This window comes from Lithobates pipiens, unplaced genomic scaffold (genome assembly GCF_037356315.1).
Source record: "Lithobates pipiens isolate NorthernLeopardFrog02 unplaced genomic scaffold, aLitPip1_a1.2 Scaffold_7, whole genome shotgun sequence".
In the NCBI taxonomy this organism is placed as follows: Eukaryota; Metazoa; Chordata; class Amphibia; order Anura; family Ranidae; genus Lithobates; species Lithobates pipiens.
Genome location: NW_027507892.1, coordinates 2,390,006 through 2,414,871, shown reverse-complemented (window position 1 = coordinate 2,414,871; position 24,866 = coordinate 2,390,006). Strand labels below are relative to the sequence as shown.

Here is a 24,866-nt window from a genome sequence, read left to right as displayed (position 1 = left end):
CACATTACAGGTGAAGGGTGTACTTACCTCTATCATCCTTCCATAGCCGAGCTCTTCCCTCCTGGTGGTGACACACTCGCCTTCACACACTGACTCTCTGCCTCTCTTCCGTCAGAATTGGTAACGGAAGTGACGTTCTGTCGCTGCCATCTTGCTACTCCCAACACTCCTCCACAGTAACGATACACCGAGAAGGGGGCAAGAGGACATCTTGTTACACCCACCGGATTTTTGCATTTCACTGTTATTTTTAACAGGAAACGCCTCGTATAAGGTGAAATACAGTATATAGAAATCCGATGGACTGTTTAGATGTTGACTTTTAAAAGCAGCGGCAAACCCGCTGATCTCACAGATTTGCTAATGTGACAGAACAGCACCGCTTTTATAATTCAACATGTAGAAAGTCCGATAGATTTCTAAATACTGTATTTCCCCTTATAAGCTCTGTTTCCTGTTAAAAATAACGGTACAATGCAAAACTCAGGTGGGTGTAACAAGATGTCCGCTTGCCCCCTTCTCGGTGTAGCGTTACTGTGGAGGAGTGCGGGTGTAGCAAGAGGGCGGCAACAGAACGTCACTTCCGTTACCAAGTCTGACAGGTCGCCATATCTGATGAAACACCCGCCCTCTACTGCTGTCTAGCGGAAGCGCCTGAGCGACCTCCCGGCACTTCCGCGTTCCTGGCCTCGCTCTCACTACGGTTGTTTCCCAGGTAACACAGGGGTTTAGACTGTAAGAGTTATACAGTGTATATAGTAACAGTCTGTGTAGATGCTAAAGAAGTTAAACCTTTGTGTTAAAGTATAACTGAAGGCAAAACTGTTTCCTCTCTTTTTTGGAAAGAGTAAGGGACGGGTATAACCCCTGTCAGCTTTTTATTTATTATTATTTTTTTTTATTTTTTACAATCTGTGCCCCATAGGGAAGATTTCCATTCACTTCCTGTACCATAGCCAAAACAGGAAGTGAGAGGAAATCCCTCCAAAAATGAGAGCAATGCCTGGTTAAAGTAGCGTCTCCTTTGTAAGATTTCGCCTGTACTCCTCTTCCGGTGACACCCCAAAATTTGTGATTTTCTTTTACTTTCAGAGATAACGGTAAACAGGACAAACAGAGAGGGAGCGAATTTCCCTAACGGGAACACGGGCAACAATGAAAGCTGACGGGTCCTAATCCCTCTCCGCTCCATCCAAAAATACAAATAAAAAGTTTTGCCTTTGGTTAAACTTTAAGCACTTAAAGTGTACGTTCACCTTTAGACCCCTTTTCACACTGGGGGCCATGCTAGTGCTAAAGTGCCGCTCTTTTTAGCAGTGCTTTACCGCTCATTAAGCTGCTGTTCAGCCGATAGCAGGGCGCTTTTATCCCCAAAAGAGGAGTCAAAAACTCCCGCTCTGCGGCGCATTGAAAGAGCTTTTAACCACTTAAGGACCGAGACTCTTTTTTTAGATGTGTTGTTTACAAGTTAAAAACTTTTTTTTTTGCTAGAAAATTACTTAGAACCCCAAAACATTATACATTTTCGTTTTCTAACACCCTAGAGAATAAAATGGCGGTTGTTGCAATACTTTCTGTCACACCGTATTTGCGCAGCGGTCTCACAAGTGCACTTTTTTTTTTTTGGGAAAAAATACACATTTTAAATTAAAAAATAAGACAACAGTAAAGTTAGCCCATTTTTTTGTTTTTAAATTGTGAAAGATAATGTTACGCCGAGTAAATTGATACCCAACATGTCACGCTTCAAAATTGCGCCCGCTCGTGGAATGGCGACAAACTTTTACCCTTAAAAATCTCCATAGGTGACGTTTAAAAAAATTCTACAGGTTGCATGTTTTCAGTTACAGAGGAGGTCTAGGGCTAGAATTATTGCTCTCTCTCTACCGATCGCGGGGATACCTCACATGTGTGGTTTGAACACCGTTTTTGTATGCGGGCTCTACTCACGTATGCGTTCGCTTCTGCACGCAAGCTCGTCGGAATGGGGAGCATTTAAAATTTTTTTTTATTTTACCTTTTTATTTTTTTTTTTTATTTTTTTTTTTTTTTTAGAGAAGTGTAAAAACTGGTGTCACTTTTATTACTATTGCAAGGAATGTAAACATCTCTTGCAATAGAAAAAAGCATGACAGGACCAGATCTCATATTTACACTAAAATGCAATAAAAAATAAAAAAAATTGTCATATAAAAATAATACAAAAAAAAAATGTTCCTTGAAGAGCTATGGGCGGAAATCATATTTAGCGCCGCTACAACAACGGTAAAGCGGCGCTAAATGTAGCGCCGCTTCACAGTCGGCGCCCACAACGCCCCAATCTGAAAGTAGCCTTACACTGGACCCTGTCCCCATCCCCCGCCCTGATCCCGCTGTACCTGGAGTCCGGAAATCATTTGTTTCTGACACATTGGATAGCCGCTTTACCAGTCAGGGGATTTGAAATCCCCCCCCCCCCCCCCCGCGGGGGGGGGGGGGGGGGGTCCATATGATACTCCCTAAAGCTCTATTCACACTAGTGTGACTCCAAAGTCGCATGATTCTGAGTGCAACTTTACAATCTCCGGCACTCAAGAACTTTGCATCATAGTAATGCAGGAACTGTTTCAAAGTTGCTGCAACTTTACACTGGTTATTAAAGGTGTTTTTTTTTTTTTAAATAAACGTTATACATACCTGCTCTGTGTAAGGGTCTTGCACAGAGCAACCCTGATCCTCTTCTTGGGTCCCCCACCTGTGCTTCTGGCCTATTCCCCCCCCCCCTCCCGTTGAGTGCTCCCAGAACAAGCAGCTCATGTATGTGTAGCACTTACCCCCGAAGAAGCTGCTGAATTTTTCTGGGCTTACAGATTACCTCCTCCAGCTCGTACTCATTGTCCTTTTCTAGGGGTTCCCAGCAATGGTGGATGAAGCCGAAACACTAGGCCCCACAGCCAGAGCATAGACGATAGTCTCCTCGGTTGCCACGCCCGTTGCCCAGTCCATATGGTAGGCCCGAGATGATTCAGTAGGCTGCTCCACTTTAAAAGCATAGTCCCCGCACCTCCGACAGCAAGCAAATGGCCGAGCACTAGCAATCAGGCCGTCACATCCTCCACAAAGTATACAGAGGGCCTCAACATCCCTGGCAGTATAAAGTAAGAACCGCCCCTGCGGCAGCAGGTGGATTCTCATGTCCGTCAATACGATGCCGGGCATCCATATACTGGTAGGACCTCTAACAGACGGCATCCTAGGTCCTGGAACAGACGGCACACCAGGGACACGAAACATAATTGCAGTTCAGCAAGCGTGACCAAATCCACTCTCTTCCTGCGACACACTCACGCGGTGCCTCGTGCTGGAAGACGAAACAGGCGTAGACTCCTCCCACTGGTTCCTCCGGTTGCGCAATTTCGGTTTCTGTAGAGCTCCTTCCACCTTGCGCACCACAGTGAAAGTCTTTGCCTTAGTAAAGATGGCGTAGTTCAAAAACGTCACCCTCTGTTCCATTAAAGCAGTGTTTCTCAATTCCAGTCTTCATGGCCCACTAACAGGTCATGTTTTCAGGCTTTCCATTATTTTGCACAGGTGATTTGATCAGTTTCACTGCCTTAGTAATTACCCCAGCTGTTTCATCTGAGGGAAATCCTGAAAACATGACCTGTTAGTGGGCCATGAGGACTGGAATTGAGAAACACTGCATTAAAGTCACATGTAACAAACTCACTTGTATGTCTTTCTCCGTTGCGAGAGGTCCTGGGTTCAAATCCCGGACAAGCCCCCACATGTAGCACTTACCCCCCGAAGGAGCGGCTGAATTTTTCTGGGCTTACCGATTACCTCCTCCAGAAACCGACACTTGAATTCCTTGTTACGATTTTTATTTTGTATAAAACAGTTGAACAAACTCAGTCTCTAAGTTGGGAATATAGGGTATCGGGGTAGAGTTTAGCCCAGGTGCTTGGAACTGTTGACTTCAATAAAAGTCTCTCTCTATGTACACAATCCAGGGAACAGCCGCTTACAACTGGACTCTTTAACTGATGGATAAATCCTTAAGTTTTGGATTTAGCAGCCAACAGGTAATTCTAGCTTTTCAAAGTCTCTCACACAGACTTGGTTGGAAACTTGGAAACTTAGTTACAACTGGAAGGGTAGAAGTAGGAACTTTTCTTACTGTACCAGAATCTTTCAGCCGGTCCAGCGATACCGTAAGAATTGTGGATTCAATCAATGTCTATGGCAGCTCAGCTTCCAGGCTCTTACCAAGCACCCAGTCTTGTGCGTGGCTCTCTTACCGAAGAGTCCTTCCCCTGGTCGCATGTAGAGTTGCTGGGCCTCTCCAAAACCCCTAATGCCCCGTACACACGAGCGGACTTTTCGACATCCAAACTCCGACGGACTGAGTCCGGCGGACTATCCGATCGTGTGTGGGCTGCAACGGACTTTAGCGAAGCTAAAGTCTGACGGACTTTAGAAATGAAGCATGCTTTAAATTTTCCCGACGGAACTCCGCCGGACCCGGTCCCCTTTGAAAAATCCGCTCGTGTGTGTGCTACTCCGACGGACTAAAACCAACGCTAGGGCAGCTATTGGCTACTGTCTATGAACTTCCTACGTCGAATCCAGTCGTACGTCATCACGTTCGACTCCGTCGGAGTTTGGTGTGATGGTGTGTGGTCAAGTCCGTTCGGTCGAAAAGTCCGCCAGAACTCCGTCGGAACTCCAGCGGAACTCCGGCGGAACTCCTTTGGAGGTCTGTCAGACTTAATTCCTCTCGTGTGTACGGGGCATTAGAATCCTCCTTCGAGTTACTGCGCCTTAAACTAGCCAGGTCTGAGGCTCGGAAACGGATGGCTCCGCACCCCAGGCCATGAGGGCCCCTGGGGGCTGGTCAGGAGGACCAGGACTACGGAGTCAGCAACAACTTCTGGACTGGAACCCCGAACCATGTGACTTCGGCACCTTAACCACTTCAGTTCCGGACCAATAAATACCTTAAGGACCAGAGGTCTTTTTGCAATTTCGCACTGCGCTGCTTTAACTGGTAATTGCGCGGTCATGCAATATTGCACCCAAACGAAATTTGCGTCCTTTTCTTCCCACAAATAGAGCTTTCTTTTGATGGTATTTGATTGCCTCTGCGATTTTTTTTTTTTTGCGATATAAATGGAAAAAGAGCGAAAATTTTGAAAAAAAAAGATATTTTCTTCTTTTTGTTATAAGAAAAATCGAATAAACTAAATTTTAGTCATACATTGAGGGCAAAATGTATTCAGCCACATGTCTTTAGTAAAAAAAATGTCAATAAGCATATATTTTTTGGTTTGCGCAAAAGTTATAGCGTCTACAAACTAGAGTACATTTTCTGGAATTTACACAGCTTTTAATTTATGACTGCCGATCTCATTTCTTGAGGTGCTAAAATGGCAGGGCAGTACAAATCCCCCCCCAAATGACCCCATTTTGGAAAGTAGACACCCCAAGGAAATTGCTGATGGGTATGTTGAGCCCATTGAATATTTATTTTTTTTGTCCTAAGGGATTGAATAATGACAAAAAAAAAAAAAAAATTTTTTTTTACAAAAAGTTGTCACTAAATGATATATTGCTCACACATGCCATGGTTATATGTGGAATTGCACCCCAAAATATATTCCGCTACTTCTCCCGAGTATGGGGATACCACATGTGTGGGACTTTTTGGGAGTCTAGTCGCGCACGGCACCCCGAAAACCAATCACCACCTTCAAGATTTCTAAGGGTGCAAATTTTTGATTTAACTCCTCACTACCTATCACAGTTTCGAAGGCCATAAAATGCCAAAATAGCACAAAACCCCCCAAAATGACCCCATTTTGGAAAGTAGACACCCCAAGCTATTTACTGAGAGGCATGTTGAGTCCATGGAATATTTTATATTTTGCCACAAGTTGCGGGAATATTACAAACTTTTTTTTTTTTGCACCAAGTTGTCACTAAATGATATATTGCTCACACATGCTATGGGCATATGTGAAATGACACCCCAAAATACATTCTGCTGCTTCTCCTGAGTACGGGGATACCACATGTGTGGGACTTTTTGGGAGTCTAGTCGCGCACGGCACCCCGAAAACCAATCACCACCTTCAGGATTTCTAAGGGTGCAAATTTTTGATTTAACTCCTCACTACCTATCACAGTTTCGAAGTCCATAAAATGCCAAAATAGCACAAAACCCCCCCAAATGACCCCATTTTGGAAAGTAGACACCCCAAGCTATTTACTGAGCGGCATGTTGAGTCCATGGAATATTTTATATTTTGCCAAAAGTTGCGGGAATATTACAAACTTTTTTTTTTTTGCACAAAGTTGTCACTAAATGATATATTGCTCACACATGCTATGGGCAGAAGTCAAATTACACCCCAAAATAAATTCTGCTGCTTCTCCCGAGTACGGGGATACCACATGTGGGGGACTTTTTGGGAGCCTAGCCACGTACGGGACCCCGAAAACCAAGCACTGCCTTCCGGATTTGAATATAAAATGCTACCAAAAAACCTGTTAGCGATGGCAGGGATCAGGCCTGACTCTGCGATCGCTGCAGTTATGTGTTTAGTGTTTTGTAAGTGACAGTGATCGATCGATACTGCACTTGGGTGGGCTGGGCAGAGGGGCAAAACGCAGGTGCCAGCAGGTATTTGGGCTGATCCCGCTAACAATGCGTTTTTTTGGAACCCTAAACTGCTGGGGACGCTAGTATAGATCTGATCAGATCAGATATTGATCTGTTCAGATTCTATACCACTACGGGAGGTGTATGCTTTGCGTGTGGGTGTTAGCGGTACTGGCACTAACCTAGCGCTGCCTGGGGCGACGCAGACCCTGACCCTAAAACCTAATTGATATCACCCGCCGGGTGATCAGGGGGTTAAACCTTTATTGGGTAATAAATGGTGGGTGCCCTGATGCTATAAAAAACAAACTAACCAGAGTCACCCGTAACACTTATACGGTGATCAGTGGTGAAAGGGTTAACTAGGAGCAATCAGGGGGTTCAAATTTTTATTAGGTAGTATATGGGGGTCCCTGGCGCTATATAAAAACCTGACGGGGAACCTAAATAACTAACTGGCTAACCAGCGTCACCAGTGACACTTATACTGTGATCGCTGGTGAAAGGGGGTGAAAGGGTTAACTAGCAGCAATCAGGGGGTTAAAACCATTATTGGGTAGTATATCGGGGTACCTAGCGCTATAAAAACCTGGCGGTGAACCTAAAAAAATAACTAGCTACCTAGCGACACTAGCGACACTGATGCAGCGTTCAGAAAAATTATCGCTTAGTGACACTGGCAAAAGGGGGTGAAAGGGTTAACTAGCGGAAATCAGGGGGTTAAAACCATTATTGGGTAGTATATCGGGGTACCTAGCGCTATAAAAACCTGGCGGTGAACCTAAAAAAATAACTAGCTACCTAGCGACACATGCAGCGATCAGAAAAATGATCGCTTAGTGACACTGGCAAAAGGGGGTGAAAGGGTTAACTCTAGGGGCAATCAGGGGGTTAAATCTTTATTGGGGGGTGATAGGGGGCTACCCTGGACCTAACACTAACTGTCCTGACAGTTTTTACTGTCACAACTGACACTGAATGCATTGATCAGTAAAGAAATGATCAATGCAATCAGTGACACTGTGACTGGGGGGGGAGGGGGGGCGGGGGGGGATCGGGGGGGGGATCGGGGGGGGGTTTGTGTGCCTGTGTGTACCTACATGTCAGTGTAGTGTTGGTGCACACTTACTTTTACTCTTCTCCTTGTAGTCCGGTCAAAAAGACCGCCCCGAGGAGAATGACATCACTTCCTCCTTCCTGTGTAAACAATACACAGGGGAGGAAGCTTCTCATTGGCCAGGAGCGATCCAGAGGGGGTGGCCGAAAACCAACGGCCATCCCCTCATCACGGAGCGCTCCTGGACCGAATCGGACCGCCGTAACCAGCGGGAGGGGGTCCGATCGGACCCCCCACCCGCTGGAAGGCAATCACGTAGATGTACGTGATTGTGCCTGCCTGTGCCATTGTGCTGACGTACATTGGCAATACGGCGGTCCTCAAGTGGTTAAGTACCCCTTCCTGAATTATGCAGTGAGACATACTCCCACTGATTGGTTCCGAGACAGAGAATGGTACCCAATGTGTCCAACCAGACTGTGTTCTATAGCCTCCCACTGGTGTACAACCCCACCTATGACCAGGCAGAACTTCTATACAGCCCAGCCAAACTGATGCCAAAGTACAATTTAGCACAATTAGCCCCAAAACTCATTACAGTTTTGGGCAAAAAACTAAATTTAACATATAGCGCATACTCGTTGGGAGTACCTGCGCTATATATGCTCCCTCCCAAGCCGCCTGTGTGGGTCTATGGGACATGCAGAGCGTGGCTCGGTCCCACTCCTCCCTCCCTGGCTGTGATTGACAACATATACACACTTATCGACCATTTTATTAGGTACACCTTGCTAGTACCATGTTGGACCCCCTTTTGCCTTCAGAACTGCCTCCATGCTGCGTCGCATAGATCCAACAAGGTGTTGGAAACATTCCTCAGAGATTTTGGTCCATAGTGACATGATAGCATCATGCTACATCCCAAAGGTCCTCTATTGGATTGAGATCTGGTGAGTGTGGAGGCCTCTGGAGTACAGTGACCTCATTGTCCAGTGGTGAGATGATCGGAGCTTTGTGACATGGGGCATTATCCTGCTGGAAGGGGCCATCAGAATATGGGGACACTGTAGTCCTAAAGGGATGGACATGGTCAGCAGCAATACTCAGGTAGGCCGAGGTGTTTAAACGATGCACAATTGGTAATAAAATAGAAAAAATAGAAATAATTACCGCACTAAGTGAGCAATACAAATAAAAAAACAAAAACAGCAGCAGCTCACTATGGGATACACATATAGACAAGTAAAGATAGAAATGGAGCTGCGCTAAAAAATAATAATAAATATATTTACCATAGATTGATAAAACACACGAAAAATGAAAATGCTGTGCATATATGTTGAACTTGCTCCCAACACCACAAAAGATGATCTTAAACATGTGAAATCTTGATATAACTTGTGACAACACCACAAACTCGTGCTCCTCCACCACATAGATTGCGTGTTTACCAGAGGCAAGCTAAAAAGAGCTTGCGGCTATTAACCCCGCCAGGGCCTTGTTCCAAAGAAGTAGCGATGACGGCTCTTATATGCTTGATGTAATGAAGCAGGAACACACAGCAAACAGCCAAGGGGACTCAATTATTCAGTGGTCTCGATGGAGGACCAGAGTCCGGAGGACCAGTGTAAATCGCATTAAAACACTTATTAAAAATAAAAGATTGCACTTACACATAGTAAACTTGCAAAAATTAAAAGAAAGCTGGCCGGCAAACGAACACCCGTCTACTAGGGTACAAAGCGCGATGACGTCAGCACGCCACTCCTCCCAACGCGCGTTTCGTCACACTCTGACATCATCCTGGGGAACGGATCTGATGTATGTTGATAAAGGAGTGCGGCTTGCCAGTACACCGCAGCGCACCTACTCAAGAAACAAGTCCACTACTGGTGACGTCATCCCCTGCAGCCTGCTGTTCCCTGCGCCTCACCTCGAGTTTGTCTTCCGGAGCCAGCATAACCATCTTAACGGCGGACACCTCTCTGACCAGACTGTTTTGACAGAGGAACTACAAGGCCCAGGACTCAGGATCGCCACCGTGACATAACCATGTCTTTTCTTTTATGCCTATCACTTTCTTCTGAAATGTGACTTTGACTAATTTATGTATATTAAAGCTTGTTAAAAACGTCTGCACCCAGAGGCGCCTCTCTCCTTGTTTTTTTTGCAGCTCCCTGGAACATGGTTTCTGTTCTAATATAATGGCAGCCCTGCTTGCGCTGGACATTTAACCCCTTCTCACCATCCGTACATAGACTTAGCCCTTGTACACACGGTCGGAGAATCCGTCGGAATGTGTCCTATCGGACCGCGTGGTCGGATAATCCGACTGTGTGTGGTATGCATCAGACTGATTCCGTCGGACCCAATTTTCCAACATGTTGGAAATGTTTCCCGACCAACTGGGCCGGTCGGACATACTCTGATCATGTGTAGCGAATTTTGATCGGACCAAGTGCCACGCATGCTTAGATCAAATTCCTACATCAAAGCTATTGGCTACTAGTCTGAATGTAGTCCCATCTACGTCATCACGTTCTGAAAGATCGGATTTTTCGACAACTTAGTCCGACCGTGTGTATGCAACAGTTTCGGCCAAAATCCAACTGAGAAAATCCGACGAATTTGGTTGTTGAAATCTCCGACCGTGTGTACAGGGGCTTAGAGTTATATAGACTGTGTATATAAAACAAAATGGATTGACCACAGATCTACGATTGATCGTTTTACAGTTTTATTGCAGATTTTTATTTGTTTTTTTTAATGGTTTTAGTTGTTGCTCCTCCACTTGTTTTATTTGTTTGTTTATATAAGTTACAGCCTGGTGGAGTATGGGGTGTGCCACAGAGTAGTTGTTCATGCATGTCTTCTGTGTCAACAGCTAACCATATGGGGGGGGGGGGGGGGCAACGTGTACCCGTTATTACTTGGACATAGGATGGTTCCTTTGATCAGTGTTTCTCAACTCCAGTCCTCAAGGTGCCCCAACAGGTCATGTTTTCAGGCTCTCCATTATTTTGCACAGGTAATTTGCTCAGTTTCACTGCCTTAGTAATTACCACAGCTGGTTCATTTGAGGGAAATCCTGAAAACATGACCTGTTGGGGCGCCTTGTGGACTGGAGTTGAGAAACACTGCCCTAGGTGATAATAAGTCTAATGCCCTGTACACACGGTCTGACATTCCGACCACAAAATCCGTCTGATTTTTTTCAGACGGATTTTGTCTGAAACTTGTGTTGCCTACACACAGTCGCACAAAGTTGTCGGGAAAATCCGACCATTCTTAACGAGGTGACGTCAAACACGTACGTCGGGACTATAAACGGGCCAGTAGCCAATAGCTTTTGTCTCCTAGTTTATTCTGAGCATGTGTGGCACTTTGTCCGTTGGAATTGTCTACACACGATCGGAATTTATGCGATTGGATTTTGTTGTCGGAAAATTTTAGATCCTGCTCTCAAACTTTGTGCGTCGGAAAATCCGACAGAAAAAGTCCGATAGAGCCCACACACTATCGGATTTTTCGACAACATAATCTGATCGGACCTTTTCCGTCGGAATTTCCGACCGTGTGTACAGGGCATTAGACCTGAAGAATTTCTTCACAATTGGAAGACTGCAGGACCACATCACATGTTTATGCTGCTGCATCCTTTAGGATATCGGTGACTGTTTTTTACCAATGTTTTATCCTGATGGCTAATTGTTTATTTTTCACTTTCAGTGTATATGCAAGACAAATGGGGGATCTGATGAGGTGTAATGTGTGCTTTCTGCAGCCCAGAAGACAAACATCCAGGATTGCTATTACAAACTGTGGCCATGTACTGTGCGACGCCTGCCTACAGAAAGGTAATATAAATGGGAATGGTAAACATAACATAATATACATATGAACATACTGTAATGTAGCACTACCCCCTAGAGGGCCACTAGGTTTTGGGTCCCACTAATCCTGCACAGCCAGGCAACACGTATTTTACAACGTGCATTCATAGGCAGAAAACCAGTGCTTGGGCTTGTTTTTATAATTCATTGGGGGAATATAAACTTGGATGGGGTTAAGGGATGCCCAAACTGAGTTCAGCAACAACTTGGAGGACAACTTCTCTATGTACACTTGCAGAAAAATTGATCCTAGATTGTACTCCCTCCGGAATGTCGGTCCCTGATGGATCAGTAGCAAATATCTTCTTACAGGAGCTCTGTCATGGACCCCCTGTCCTCAACAGGACTATGTCCGCCGTATACGCTTCCTTTGGTACCAGCATGATCCAATACCCCTTAGCCTACCCAGTCACTAGCCGTAACTCAATGTAGGGTGAAAGAAAACATGTACCAACAGATATACACTCAGGGACAATCGCCCCTCTTTGCGTAATGACACAGGGTGGGGTAAACTACATTCAGTAATAAGAGACACGCACAGGTGTATTCAAACTCTCCTGAGTAGACTGTCTTATCAACAGGAAGGGCTGTTGGAGGAATTCCCCACTCCCTCTTCCCTGCCCCCGGTCTACATGCTAGGAACACAAATACATCCCATAATAGGTTGCCCCCAAGACAGACACAAACAATAGAACAATGGGATACAGCCACTTAGCAAACACATAACAACCCCCACCCCACCTCAAAACAATGTAGTAATCTGAAAACTGAAACCTGTCATTTTAGCCAATCAGGTGATGAGTCACAGACCCGAGAACCTGATTGGCGGAGAGGCGGTTCAGTGTTAGGAAAGTGAATATTCATTCGCTTTTCTAACACACCTTGGTGGACTGTGAGCTCCAAGCATGGTGCTCGCAGTTCACCTATTTTGAAGCCTATTAGAGCCAATGGCTCTAATCAGGTGCTTCAAAAACACCCCCCGCTGCTGTAATTCAGGCGTCCGGTGCCTGAATTGGGGGTTGGCAGCGGCGGTTATGGATAGATTCATACAATGCATGAATCTATCCATTGGTCATAGAGGGGGTGGCTGGAGCGAGGGGGCGGTGCCCATGCGCCCTTATGGACGCACCGCTACTGGTCTGAAAGGTGAAACTGTCCATCTTCATACATTTCTTGAAGGATATTGCTCACAAACATTAATGTCCCAAGTGAATGAACCCCTTCCTTTCAACTCAAACCACACAGTGGCTGAGTCCCGTGTGGTTGTACAGTGAATCTGGTTAGGACAGACTCGCCTAGAGTTCTCGGCCACCCTGTGTCCCTAATAGACACAGGGTAACTTACACATAGAAGGGGCTGGGGAAGCTGGACATGGAGTTTCCAGAGCTCCCCAAGGTAAGCTGGGTTACACAAGCCCCCCACTCAAACTCCCGTCACAAGCTCTATGTCCCCCTTAGTAGATAACTATATGCAGGAGCTGTATGTCCCCTTAGTAGATAATAACAAAGTCTTAACTGTATGTAGGAGCTCTATGTCCCCTTAGTAGAGAATAGAAAAGTCTCAACTGTATGTAGGAGCTCTATGTCCCCTAAGTAGAGAATAGAAAAGTCTCAACTGTATGTAGGAGCTCTACGTCCCCTTAGTGAAAAATAGCCAAGTCTCAACTGTATGTAGGAGCTCTATGTCCCCTTAGTGGAAAATGCCAGCGCACTTGGCTTTTATGAGTAAATCCCAGAGCAGGGGGATAAAGGTAAGTTGTGACACTGTCCCTTTTTTGAGGCTAGATAAATATTGCATCCAGCTGTTTTCTCCCTTTGTTGGCTCTGGTAGGTAGAGGTACTCACACTGTTCCTTGAAATCCTGCTGCTTAGCAAAGACTGCTGTTCAGGCCACCCTTCCTCAGCTACTGCCCAGAGGCAGAGCCACCAGCCCCGGGGTCCCTTCCAGGCCTCACAATCCTCAACTCAGAACTCAAACCAGCAACCACCCTGGACTGGCCAGGCTCTTCAATATTTATGGGCACATCTTACCACCATGTCAGGCCTACTGCTTGGGGATTGGTCAAATATCAATATACAGATCCCTGCTTCTGTACCTCCGCCCATTAGCTTCTTAAACTTTCTGGAAACTTCCAGAACCAGGGGGAGGCAACAGAGGCCTGACCTGAGCTTGAACCCTACAGACATGCTCACTTTAGCTTCTTGTGAGACAAACTAAATTTGCTTAAAACCCAAAAATGGAACTTCCTCTTTAAGCACTCCTCGTCCACTTACATGCCACATTTGGCATGTATTTTTTTGGGGGGGAGTGGGGGCTTCATTAGGAGGGGAATTTCCTGTCCCACTTCATCCTTCCACCCAGGGACCGACAAGGCGACTCCTCCTTTCGCCTTAGGTGGCCCCTCCCTCTAGGCGATCTCCTGGGACACGTGACAGGTCCCAGGAGATCGCCTGTCCACTCCGGAGCCGCTAAATGATGGAGTGATCACTTGTAAACAAACCGGCATCACGTCATGACGCCGGTTCCTCCCTCCCCTCTCTGTACCGATCGGTACAGTGAGAGGGGAGAGGGGAAGAGATGGCGGCAGCACTGTGGGCTGGATGTGAAGTGCCCACAGCGCTGCTCAGTGCCAATAGTCTGCAATACTCTGCCCATACTGTGCAATAATCTGCCAATACTCTGCAACACTCTGCCAATACTCGCCAATACTCTGCAATAAATTTTAAAAGAAACAAAGATTTTTTTTTATTTTTTTACCGAATTTTCATTTTTTTATTGATTAATAGCGCAAAAAATGAAAACTCCAGCGGTGATTAACCACTTCCCACCCGGCCAATGCATATATACGGCCGGGTGGGAGCCGTCTACTCCTGATAGGACGTTCAGGAACGTCCTTCGGGAGTAGCGGGATCGCGCGCGCGCGTGCCCGCGCAGCGGCGCAATCCCGATGTGCTCGTGTCACCCGGACACGGCACATCTCAGATCGGCAGGAGGGCTCTGTGATTGGCCCTCCTGATCACATGACGGCCGTGTCCAATCACGGCCGTCATGTGATGTAAACAAACAGCCGGTTGCTAGGCAATCGGCTCTCCTCTCCTCACACGGAAGTCACCGCTGAGGAGAGGAGAGCAGAACGCTGCAGCCGGCTGATGATCAGTGAGTATGGGCTGCTTTTTACAGCTTTTTACTCACTGATCATCAGTGTAGTGTAAACACACAACACGCCACACAGTACAAACACAGTCCCCACATATGTCCCCAAAACATACATGTCCCCAAATAATAAAAACACATGTCCCTAATAATAAAAACATGTCCCCCACATATGTCCCACTAAAATCACATGTCCCAATGATTATCTGCACACATATGTACGTGATCACCTGCACACATATGTACATGATCATTTGCGTACATATGTCCGTGATCACACAAACCAATTATTATACACTTAACGGAATTTTTTTTACCAAAAACATGTAGCAGAATACATTTTGGCTTAAATTTATGACAAAATTTGATTTTATTGGATTTCTTTTCAAATAGAAAAAAGAAAATATTGTTTTTTTTCCAAATTTCCGCTTTTTTTGCGCTTATATCGCAAAAAAAAAAAACGGAGTCGTGAATAAATAACACCAAAATAAAGCTCTATTTGTGCGAACAAAATGATAACAATTTCATTTGGGTACAGTGTAGCATGACCGCGCAATTGTCACTGAAAGCGCTAGAGCGCTAAAAGCTGAAAATTGGGCTGGGAAGGAAGGGGGTGAAAGTGCCCCGTATTGAAGTGGTTAAATACCACCAAAAGAAAGCTCTATTTGTGTGAAAAAAAGGACAAAAATGTAATTTGGGTACAGTGTTGCATGACTGAGTAATTGTCATTCAAAGTGTGAGAGCACCAAAAACTGAAAATTGGTCTGGTTAGGAAGTGTTTAAGTGCCCAGTGGTCAAGTAAGCTACTTACATTTAACCTATTTACACCATGTACACCAAGGGGGTGCTAAAGTAAAATAAACTGTTAGCCCTTGTACACACGGTCGGAGATTCCAACGGAATGTGTCCTATCGGACCGTTTTGTTGGATATTCCGACTGTGTGTGGTCTCCATCGGACTGTTTCCGTCGGAATATCCGACGGACCAACTTTTCCAACATGCCGGTAAAATTTTCCGACATACACCGATCATGTGTAGCCTACTCCGACGGACAAAGTGCCACGCATGCTCAGATCAAATTCCTACACCAAAGCTATTGGCTACTAGCCTGAACGTAGTCCCGTAGTAATGAAATAACATCATCACGTTATGTACAATCGGATTTTCCGACAACTTTTTCCGACCGTGTGTATGCAACAGTTTCGGACAAAATCCGTCGGACAAAATCCAACGGATTTGGTTGTCAGAATGTCCGACCGTGTGTACAGGGGCTTAAAGCATAGGATTCTAAGCTACCATTGGCTAAATAGAAATCAATCCATTCTGTTGATTTCTCTAATTCATGAATGTGCTAAATAAATAACTCAAACACCAATGAACTTGTCAATGTCCCCCCAGTGCCTTTTATTGCTTAGCCACACAAACACTGGGTTTATATCTGTGTTTAAAGATTTCTTTATGAATATACGTGTAATAATAATTTTTTTTATTAACATGTAGGTAAAAAAGAAGAATGTGGTGTGTGCAGATCACATTGCCAAACGATATTTCTATCTAATGAGGTATATCATCATGTGGAATTGTTGTTTTCGGTATATATGGTATGATGGTATTAATACATCACATCTATTACATTTCCCCCCTCTGCATCTGGAGGCACTCAGCATGTATGCTATGTTTTTTTTGTTTTTTTAAAGCGGGAGTCCGCGTTTTTTTTTTTTTTAAAAGCCAGCAGCTACAAATACTGCAGCTGCTGACTTTTAAAATAGTGACACTTACCTGTCCAGCGCGCCCGCGATGTCGGCACCCGAAGCCGATCTCTCGATCGTCTCTCGGGTGCTGCCGCCGCCATCTTGGGTATGGGAATCAGGAAGTGGAGCCTTTCGGCTTCATTTCCCGGTTCCCTACTGCGCATGCGCGAGTCGCGCTGCGCAATTAGAATGGACCCGCTGCTTCTGGGATCTGTGTGTTTCCCAGCAGGCAGCGGGCGACTTTCGGAAAGGGGTGTAATGTACGCAAGTGATGGGAAGTCCGGATCTTTAAAGTGAATCGGTTCATTTCGAACTACTCACTGAAATGAACCGATTCAATGAATCGATTCTTCGGTTCTTCGGTTCACTTGGTGAGTCTACTAACAAGCAAGTGAACCGAAGCTCTGATTCAACCTTCTTAAATGATTAGAATCAGAAGACTGATTCACACAGAAGGTTGGCAGGTCCTGGGGACGTTTACTTTGATTTTGTTCATCGGCGCAGAGCACAATTGTTGTCAATTGACAATTGTTCTATTGTCAGTTTAGCGCAGTGTCATGAATTTTGGTGACACACAAACAGCTGTGTTAGGCTGGGTTCACACTTGTGCGATGCGGGAACCCTGCGATTCCACTACGGATTCCTGCATCGCACCCGACTCGCACGACAGTTCACAACGACATATGCGAACTGCTGGGGAGTGTCATACAATGTTAATGACACCCCCATTTCAGCTCGCATGTCGCACTGCAAAGTGTAAGTTTGGACATGAATCGGATCGCATGGGTGCCATGCAATCTGATTCTGGTGCGGACCAAAAAAAGGGTCCTGTTGCGAGTTTAGTCCGAATGCGATATAATTTCAGCCATACTATCTGTATGGCTGAAATCGCATTGCACTGACATCGCCTGTGATTTGCACTGCAGTGCAAATCGCATGCGATTTTGCACTATGCAGCAGTGTGAACTGGCCCTGAGCCTAGGTTTCCGCAAATTTGATGGATAGCAATGTTAACTGTGAAGTTGCCCCAGAATGCAGTTCACATGCACACAAACCCTGCTTTTCATTTAGGCTCTGTTTCCACTTGTGCAACTTGTCCTGCGACTTGGGACTGCAAAGTTGCATGACAAGAAGTACCCGATTTCCAATGAGTACCATTCATATCTGTGCGACTTCAAGTCACAGCGACTTCAAAGTAGTCCCTGCACTACTTTGGTCCCATTGTAATGTGACTTGAGGTCCATAAACCTCCAGAATACACAGGCATGGCTTCAAGTCGTGGCAGAATCGTGCAACTTTCAGGCTTTTCAGGCTAACGCAGCCTGAAAGTTGCACAATTCTGCCGCAATTTTGATGCAACTTTAAACCAATGCCTGTGTATTCCGGAGGTCTATGGATCTCAAGTTGCATCAAAGTGGGACCAAAGTAGTGCAGGGGCTACTTTGAAGTCGCACAGATACGAATAATACTCATTGGAAATCATAGAGTACAAAGTCGCAGGACAAGTTGCACAAGTGGAAATGGAGCCTAAATGAAAAGTGGGTTTTTGTGCATGTGAACTGCATTCTGATGGGCCAATACATTGCTAGCCATCAGATTTTCCCATAGTCTTTACAGCGCATGCGCAGGAATGATGATCAGATTTTACTACCACTACCATGGGCGAAGTACCCCTGGTAGTAAAATTCAATCATTAAGGCTATTTTCACACTTGTGCGACTTGAAAGTCAAGTGCTTTTGCCATGATTTTTGCCACGACTTGAAGCAATGTCTGTGTAATCTTGAGGTCTCTGCCACAAGTCGCATCAAAGTCGGACAAAAGTAGTACAAAAACTACTTTGAAGTCACACAGATATGAACTGAACTCGTTGGAAATCATGGGGTGTGACTTGTCATGGGACTTTGAAGTCTCAAGTCGCAGGACAAGTCGCACAAGTGTGAAAGGGCCTTAGGCTGTCCGTACCACCTGATCACTGCTGCTACCTCATTGGTTTAGTGTATTGTTTTACTGGTGGTGACTTATGGTTCTTTCAGTGTACTGTGTTCTAAAAACTGATCTGATTCTTTAAGGCCTCTTTCACATGGGACGGATCAGTAATGATCCGCCCCGTGATGATCCGCTCACTCAGCAGGGATCGCTCCGTTGTCCCCGCTGAGCTGGCTGCGGACAGGGCGGTCTCTGCACACTGTGCGGGGACCGCCCTGTCAGCTCTCCGCTCTCCTCTATGGGGATCGGATGAGTACGGACCGTGTGTCCATGTTCATCCGATCCGCTCTGCAGACGGATAGAAAAATAGGATTTTCCTCCGTCTGCAGAATCGGACAGTAGCGGAGGCGGACGAAATTGGGTGTCTGCGGATGTTCATCCGCAGACACCCGCTATCCCATAGGGATGAATGTATACCCGTATTTCATCCGCAAACGGATGGATGAAATACGGACATATCGTCCGCATGTGTGAAAGGGGCCTAACTCGGTAACTTGTACGATTCTTTAACTCGGTAACTTGTACGATTCTTTAACTCGGTGTACTGTGTACTCCTGGCTCTTGTTTTAAGTTTGTATCCAGTTCCTGAGTGTCACTGTGCTTTGAGTCAGCTGATTGGTTGCAGGGAGGGGCGGAGCTCTCTCACTCTAGGATCATATTACCACTGCCAGCTCTGCTGCTCTGCTATCTACTGAGTGCAGAGTGAAATGTTTCAAACGAATCAGTTCACTGAAAAGAATCGATTCAAAAGAACGATTCGTTCATGAACTGGACATCACTAATCTACGCCCCTTTCCGCAGAGAGCTATCCCGGAAGTGGGTGCAGATACCTGTACTGTACAGGTACCTGCACCCCCCTCCCCCCTGAAAGGTGCCAATTGTGGCGCCGGAGGGGGGGAGGGTTCCGATGAGCGGAAGGTCCACTTTAGGGTGGACCTCCGCTTTAATTACTTCTCTTTTGGAGCTTACAAAAAAAGCTAAGTATGGCCAAAGCTTTTTTTGGCCATACTCTTCTTGTGGGTACCAAAAATAGAATTGCGAGGGAGACGTGACTTGCAGTGCATGGAGTAGGACGTGCTGAGGGCTATCTCCGCCAGAACTCCTGCATATTACCCTGAAATCCTCCTGTAGTTACTGCGTATCCACCACTGCACACCGGATTTGCACTCCCCACCTCTTCAGCTGTCCTCCGGTGTCTCTCCTACCTCTCGGAGCCATGGCTAAGCGGGGAAAAGACCTTCTTACAGGGCCCCGACCATGCGGCCCAAGATGGCGTCCGGCTGCGCTGCTCGGCTAAAGAAGAAGCTCAAAACCTATTTTTTAAAGACACTGGGTAAAGATACTCCAGCTCAGCAGATGATCACTCCCACAGGGGTTTCCCAAGACCCTCCCACGGAGCTGGAACATGATCCTGCATGGCTGGGTGACCCTGCTGAGCTCCTCTGGGACACAGTGAGTACCCCTGCTATCCTGGCCTCTGATAGTGATCACAGTGCCCAGGACCCTGAGCCTACATTTAGAGAGATCTTTGCTGCAATCACCTCCTGAAACACTAGTTTATCTAATCGCACTGCTGAGTTTAAAGGAGTGAAAATAGAAGTTGCATTGATCAGGCAAGATATGCAGATGTTAAAGCGGGGTTCCACCCTAAAGTGGAACCTCCGCTGATCGGATCCCTCCCCCCCTCCGGTGTCACAATTGGCACCTTTCAGGGGGGAGGGGGGTGGAGATACCTGTCAAAGACAGGTATTTACACCCACTTCTGGGCATAGACTCCCGTGGGAGTCTACGCCATTTCCTGTCCTGCCGCGCTGTCTGCTGGGACACACACGGGTCCCAGTGACAGCGCGGAGAATTCCTATTGCGCTGCGCTACTCGCGCATGCGCAGTAGGGAACCGGGAAGTGAAGCCGATTCACTTCACTTCCTGATTCCCTCAACTAGAATGGTGGCGGCAGCAGCCGAGAGCCGAGCGATCGATCGGCCTCGGCTGCCGGCATCGCTGGAACCCGGGACAGGTGAGTGTCCATTTATTAAAAGTCAGCAGCTGTAGTATTTATAGCTGCTGGCTTTTAATATATTTTTTTTTTTTTGGTGGAATCCCTCTTTAAGGGATCGCAGGCTTGTGGATACTTTTGGCCGGGAAGTGTTTTCTCCCATGTTTGCAGTTGAGAGGGCACATCGTGTTCCTGGGAGACCTCCGCGCTCCGGGGAACCTCCTTGGCCTTTTCTGTTTAAGCTCCTGAATTTCAAGGATCGTGATGTTATCCTATACCAGGCCAGAATCAAGGGTGAGGCGATGAAAATGGATAATGTCCGGATTTCTTTTTATCCAGATCTCTCTGCTGACCTGTAACGCAGTAGGGCTACATTTACGTATGTCAAGAAAAGATTACGCCGTTACTATGTTTCTTATACAATGCTCTAGCCTGCAAAATTGAGGTTGCTCTATTACTTGTACCCCTTTAAGGCGATAAGTATACCTACAGTTGGTGTATTTAGTACTTCTCCCTACCACATGCAACTGGCAAGACCCTTCGGATCTACAGGATAAAGTGACATAGGGCTCCCCCCCCCCCAACTGCCTGTTCCCATGTAGACATACATGGAGACATGACCCCATCTGTTTTTGTGGACTATGTCAATTTTGTGTTATTTGGCTCCCTGCCCCCTGCTGGGAATTATGTTGGTCTACTTTGGACCCTTGCAAAGTTTTCTGACATGTGTGCCTACTGCATCGTTGAAGTGACTGCCTTCCAATCAGCTACTCTGACTATGTGCTTCCCTAATTCTGCGACTTGCAGAATCCCAAACTTCTTCCCCCTTTCTTTGGAATGCTTACCGATTGCCTGGCCCTCCTTCCTGTACCGTAATGGGGCCTATGACTGGCTCAGAGCAGTATTTTTATTTTATTTTATGCCACTCACTATGGGGCTGCTATGTCTACTGTTTTGTTAAGATATCCCTATGGTGGTTGACTGTAATCTTATCTCGTGGAATTTTTCGTGGCTTGGGTGATGTGGTAAAAACGTCAGGCACTTTTTCCTACACTTAAATCGTATCATGCGGTGGTGTGCCTGCACGAAACGCACCCACTACCTACTCTACACTGAAAAGCTCTGCTTATCAAGTGCATTTTCACTCACACCACATTTTCCAGAGGGTTTAGTATCTTAATCTCTAATGATGTCTCTTTTGATCTAATATATTCTTGGGTGGATGATCAAGGCAGATACATTTTTCTAGTATGTAAGTTAGCTGGCATGCTGAGTATTATAGGCAATCTTTATGTCCCTCCGCCCTTCTCCGCAGATAGCCTCACCTGCTTAGCACAATTTATGGCTCCGTATACTAATATACCCATTTGGGTTTTGGGGGACTTTAATAATTTCCTAGACAAGTTCTCACCACCTGGCAGACCCCACAGAGGTCCTCATTTGCAAAGGTGATTGGTGAGCTTGGCTTGGGAGATGCGTGGGGGACAGATATCCACATAGGAGGTGTTATTCCTGTTATTCTGCCTCACATAGAGCATTGTCACGTATTTACTTTTGTTTATGCAACCCTTTGGCCATGTCTAAAGTTACTCTGATCGAATATGCCCCTTGAAGCATCTCTGACCATTCTCCCCTGCGGGCAACGATTTCCGTCCCGGGTGTCCCTGGGGAGAGATTGTGGAAAGTCAAACCCTTCTGGCTCCAACTGTTCCCTGCCAATGATCCCTAGCCTAGGGCTCTTGCCACCTTTATTAGATGCAATAGGGATACTGCAGCTCCGGGTGTTATTTGGGATGCCCTAAAGGTGCATCTCTGAGGCCTTCTCATAAAACAAATATCAGGTATTAAGTCTAATACTAGGGAATGGGAGACTCTGGTGTCTGCTGAAGCTCGGAAAGCTGAGGAGCACTACATTGCTCAGCCCTCACCAGAATCTGAACGAAGCTGGTTGGCTGCCCAGGCTATATATCAACAAGCTGTTTCCGCTGCTGCAGATAAAAAAACTATTTTTTTCTGCAACAGCGGTACTTCAAGGAGGGTGAAAATACAGGACATCTGCTGGCGATGATAGCTCAGGCACAACGGGCAAAATGCCAGACTCCTACAGGGGCAATTGTACATGGTTTGGATCGGTTGGCATCGGTTTTTGGAGACTATTTTGAAGATATGTACACATCTAAGGTCTCTCCCATGGAGATGGAATTGGCGGACTTTTTAGACCGGTGCCCTCTTCCAGCTCTGTCTGTGAGTGGTCGTAAGACATTAAACGCATCCATTACACTTGTGGAACTCACTGAAGCAGTGGCTTCTATGGCTAACAGTAAATCCCAGGGTGCAGATGGTCTCCTATAGGGATGAGCTTCGTGTTCGAGTCGAACGTACGTTCGACTCGAACATTGGCTGTTCGTGCGTTCGGCGAATTCCGAACGTTTTGGCCGTTCGCGTCAAAATTCGAGTGACGCGCGCGCGGACCACAATGCACTGCGTTGGCGCAGTGCATTGCTGTCCGATGATTGGCCAAGCATGCACTGTGACCCCGCATGCTTGGCCAATCGCAGCGCCGGCAGCGAGGAGAGCCATGATTGGCCACAGGCATCCTGCCTGTGGCCAATCATAGCTCAGACTGTGTAGTGCACGCCCCACACTATATAAGGCCGCCTTTAAGGCGGCCTCCTGTAGTGTGTTACTTTGCATCTGAAGCAGTGGGTGTTCTGTGTACCTTCAACACAGTACACACCAATCGTTTTTGGCTGATTTCCTATCTTGCTGCTGTGTAGTGGTTGTTGTCTGTGCCCTGACTGCAGTATACACCACTATATTCACCTCACCTATATAGCTAGTGATCTAGCTTTAACCACTTAACAACTGCCCATTGCCGATTAACGGCTTCAGGGCGGTTGTTTAACTCAGAGAGGCCGTTAATTAACGGCCTCCCAGAATTCTGCTCTCGCGTGCCCCGAGGTGTGCGCACTCGAGAGCATCCGTGACCGCCGGGTCCTATGGACCCGGCGCATCACGGTAAACGGCCGCTCATAGCAGCCGTTTACCACGTGATTACTCCGTCAAATGACGGAGTGATCACTTGGAAACAAACCGGCGTCATGTTATGACGCCTGTTCCTCCCTCCCCTTTCTGTACCGATCGGTACAGCAGAGGGGAAAGAGATCGGTGTCAGCAGCGATGTGGGCTGCATCTGCAGTGCCCACATCGCTGCTCACCGAATTTAACCCCTCAATTCCCTGCCAATACTCTGCAATACCAGTGCATACTCTGCAGTACCCCGCCATTACTCTGCAGTACCCCGCCATTACTCTGCAGTACCCCGCCATTACTCTGCAGTACCCCGCCATTACTCTGCAGTGCAGTACCCCGCCATTACTCTGCAGTGCAGTACCCCGCCATTACTCTGCAGTGCAGTACCCTGCCATTACTCTGCAGTACCCCGCCATTACTCTGCAGTACCCCGCCATTACTCTGCAGTGCAGTACCCCGCCATTACTCTGCAGTGCAGTACCCCGCCATTACTCTGCAGTGCAGTACCCTGCCATTACTCTGCAGTACCCCGCCATTACTCTGCAGTGCAGTACCCCGCCATTACTCTGCAGTACCCCGCCATTACTCTGCAGTGCAGTACCCCGCCATTACTCTGCAGTGCAGTACCCCGCCATTACTCTGCAGTGCAGTACCCTGCCATTACTCTGCAGTGCAGTACCCTGCCATTACTCTGCAGTGCAGTACCCTGCCATTACTCTGCAGTGCAGTACCCTGCCATTACTCTGCAGTGCAGTACCCTGCCATTACTCTGCAGTGCAGTACCCTGCCATTACTCTGCAGTGCAGTACCCTGCCATTACTCTGCAGTACCCTGCCATTACTCTTCAGTACCCCCCATTACTCTGCAGTAACCCCCATTACTCTGCAGTACCCTGCCATTACTCTGCAGTACCCTGCCATTACTCTGCAGTACCCCCCATTACTCTGCAGTACCCCCCATTACTCTGCAGTACCCCCCATTACTCTGCAGTAACCCCCATTACTCTGCAGTACCCCGCCATTACTCTGCAGTACCCCGCCATTACTCTGCAGTACCCCCCCATTACTCTGCAGTACCCCCCCATTACTCTGCAGTACCCCCCATTACTCTGCAGTACCCCGCATTACTCTGCAGTACCCCCAATACTCTGCAGTACCCTGCTATTACTCTGTAGTACCCCGCCAATACTCTGTAATACCCTGCCATAAATTGCCATACCCAGCCATACTCAGAGATACCCAGCCATACTCGGTGATACCCTGAAGTACCCAGCCATAGACGCCCCCCACCCCTCACCGCCCTCCGGTGCTTCTACCAACTCGCCAGTACGATCAAAGCCAGAATCTTTTTTTT

General features: G+C 46.8%; 2 protein-coding genes across 3 annotated transcripts in view; one reads left to right on the top strand and one right to left on the bottom strand.

Annotated features, from left to right (window-relative positions):
* Positions 1 to 181, bottom strand: part of LOC143959301 (lysM and putative peptidoglycan-binding domain-containing protein 4-like) — a 29,851-nt gene extending 29,670 nt beyond the window's left edge. Inside the window, exon 1 of the mRNA XM_077467984.1 lies at positions 28 to 181. The gene's annotated coding sequence lies outside the window, so the exon portion shown is untranslated. The remainder of the gene's footprint in view (positions 1 to 27) is intronic.
* Positions 182 to 544: 363 nt separating this feature from the next.
* Positions 545 to 24,866, top strand: part of LOC143959300 (putative E3 SUMO-protein ligase RNF212) — a 75,832-nt gene continuing 51,510 nt past the window's right edge. Inside the window, exons 1-3 of one of the 2 annotated variants that reach the window (XM_077467982.1) lie at positions 545 to 715; positions 11,430 to 11,557; positions 16,247 to 16,308. In XM_077467982.1, coding sequence (XP_077324108.1) covers positions 11,446 to 11,557; positions 16,247 to 16,308 — 174 coding nt within the window. In that variant the 5' untranslated portion in view covers positions 545 to 715; positions 11,430 to 11,445. The remainder of the gene's footprint in view (positions 716 to 11,429; positions 11,558 to 16,246; positions 16,309 to 24,866) is intronic. The other variant, XM_077467983.1, reaches the window with a different exon arrangement.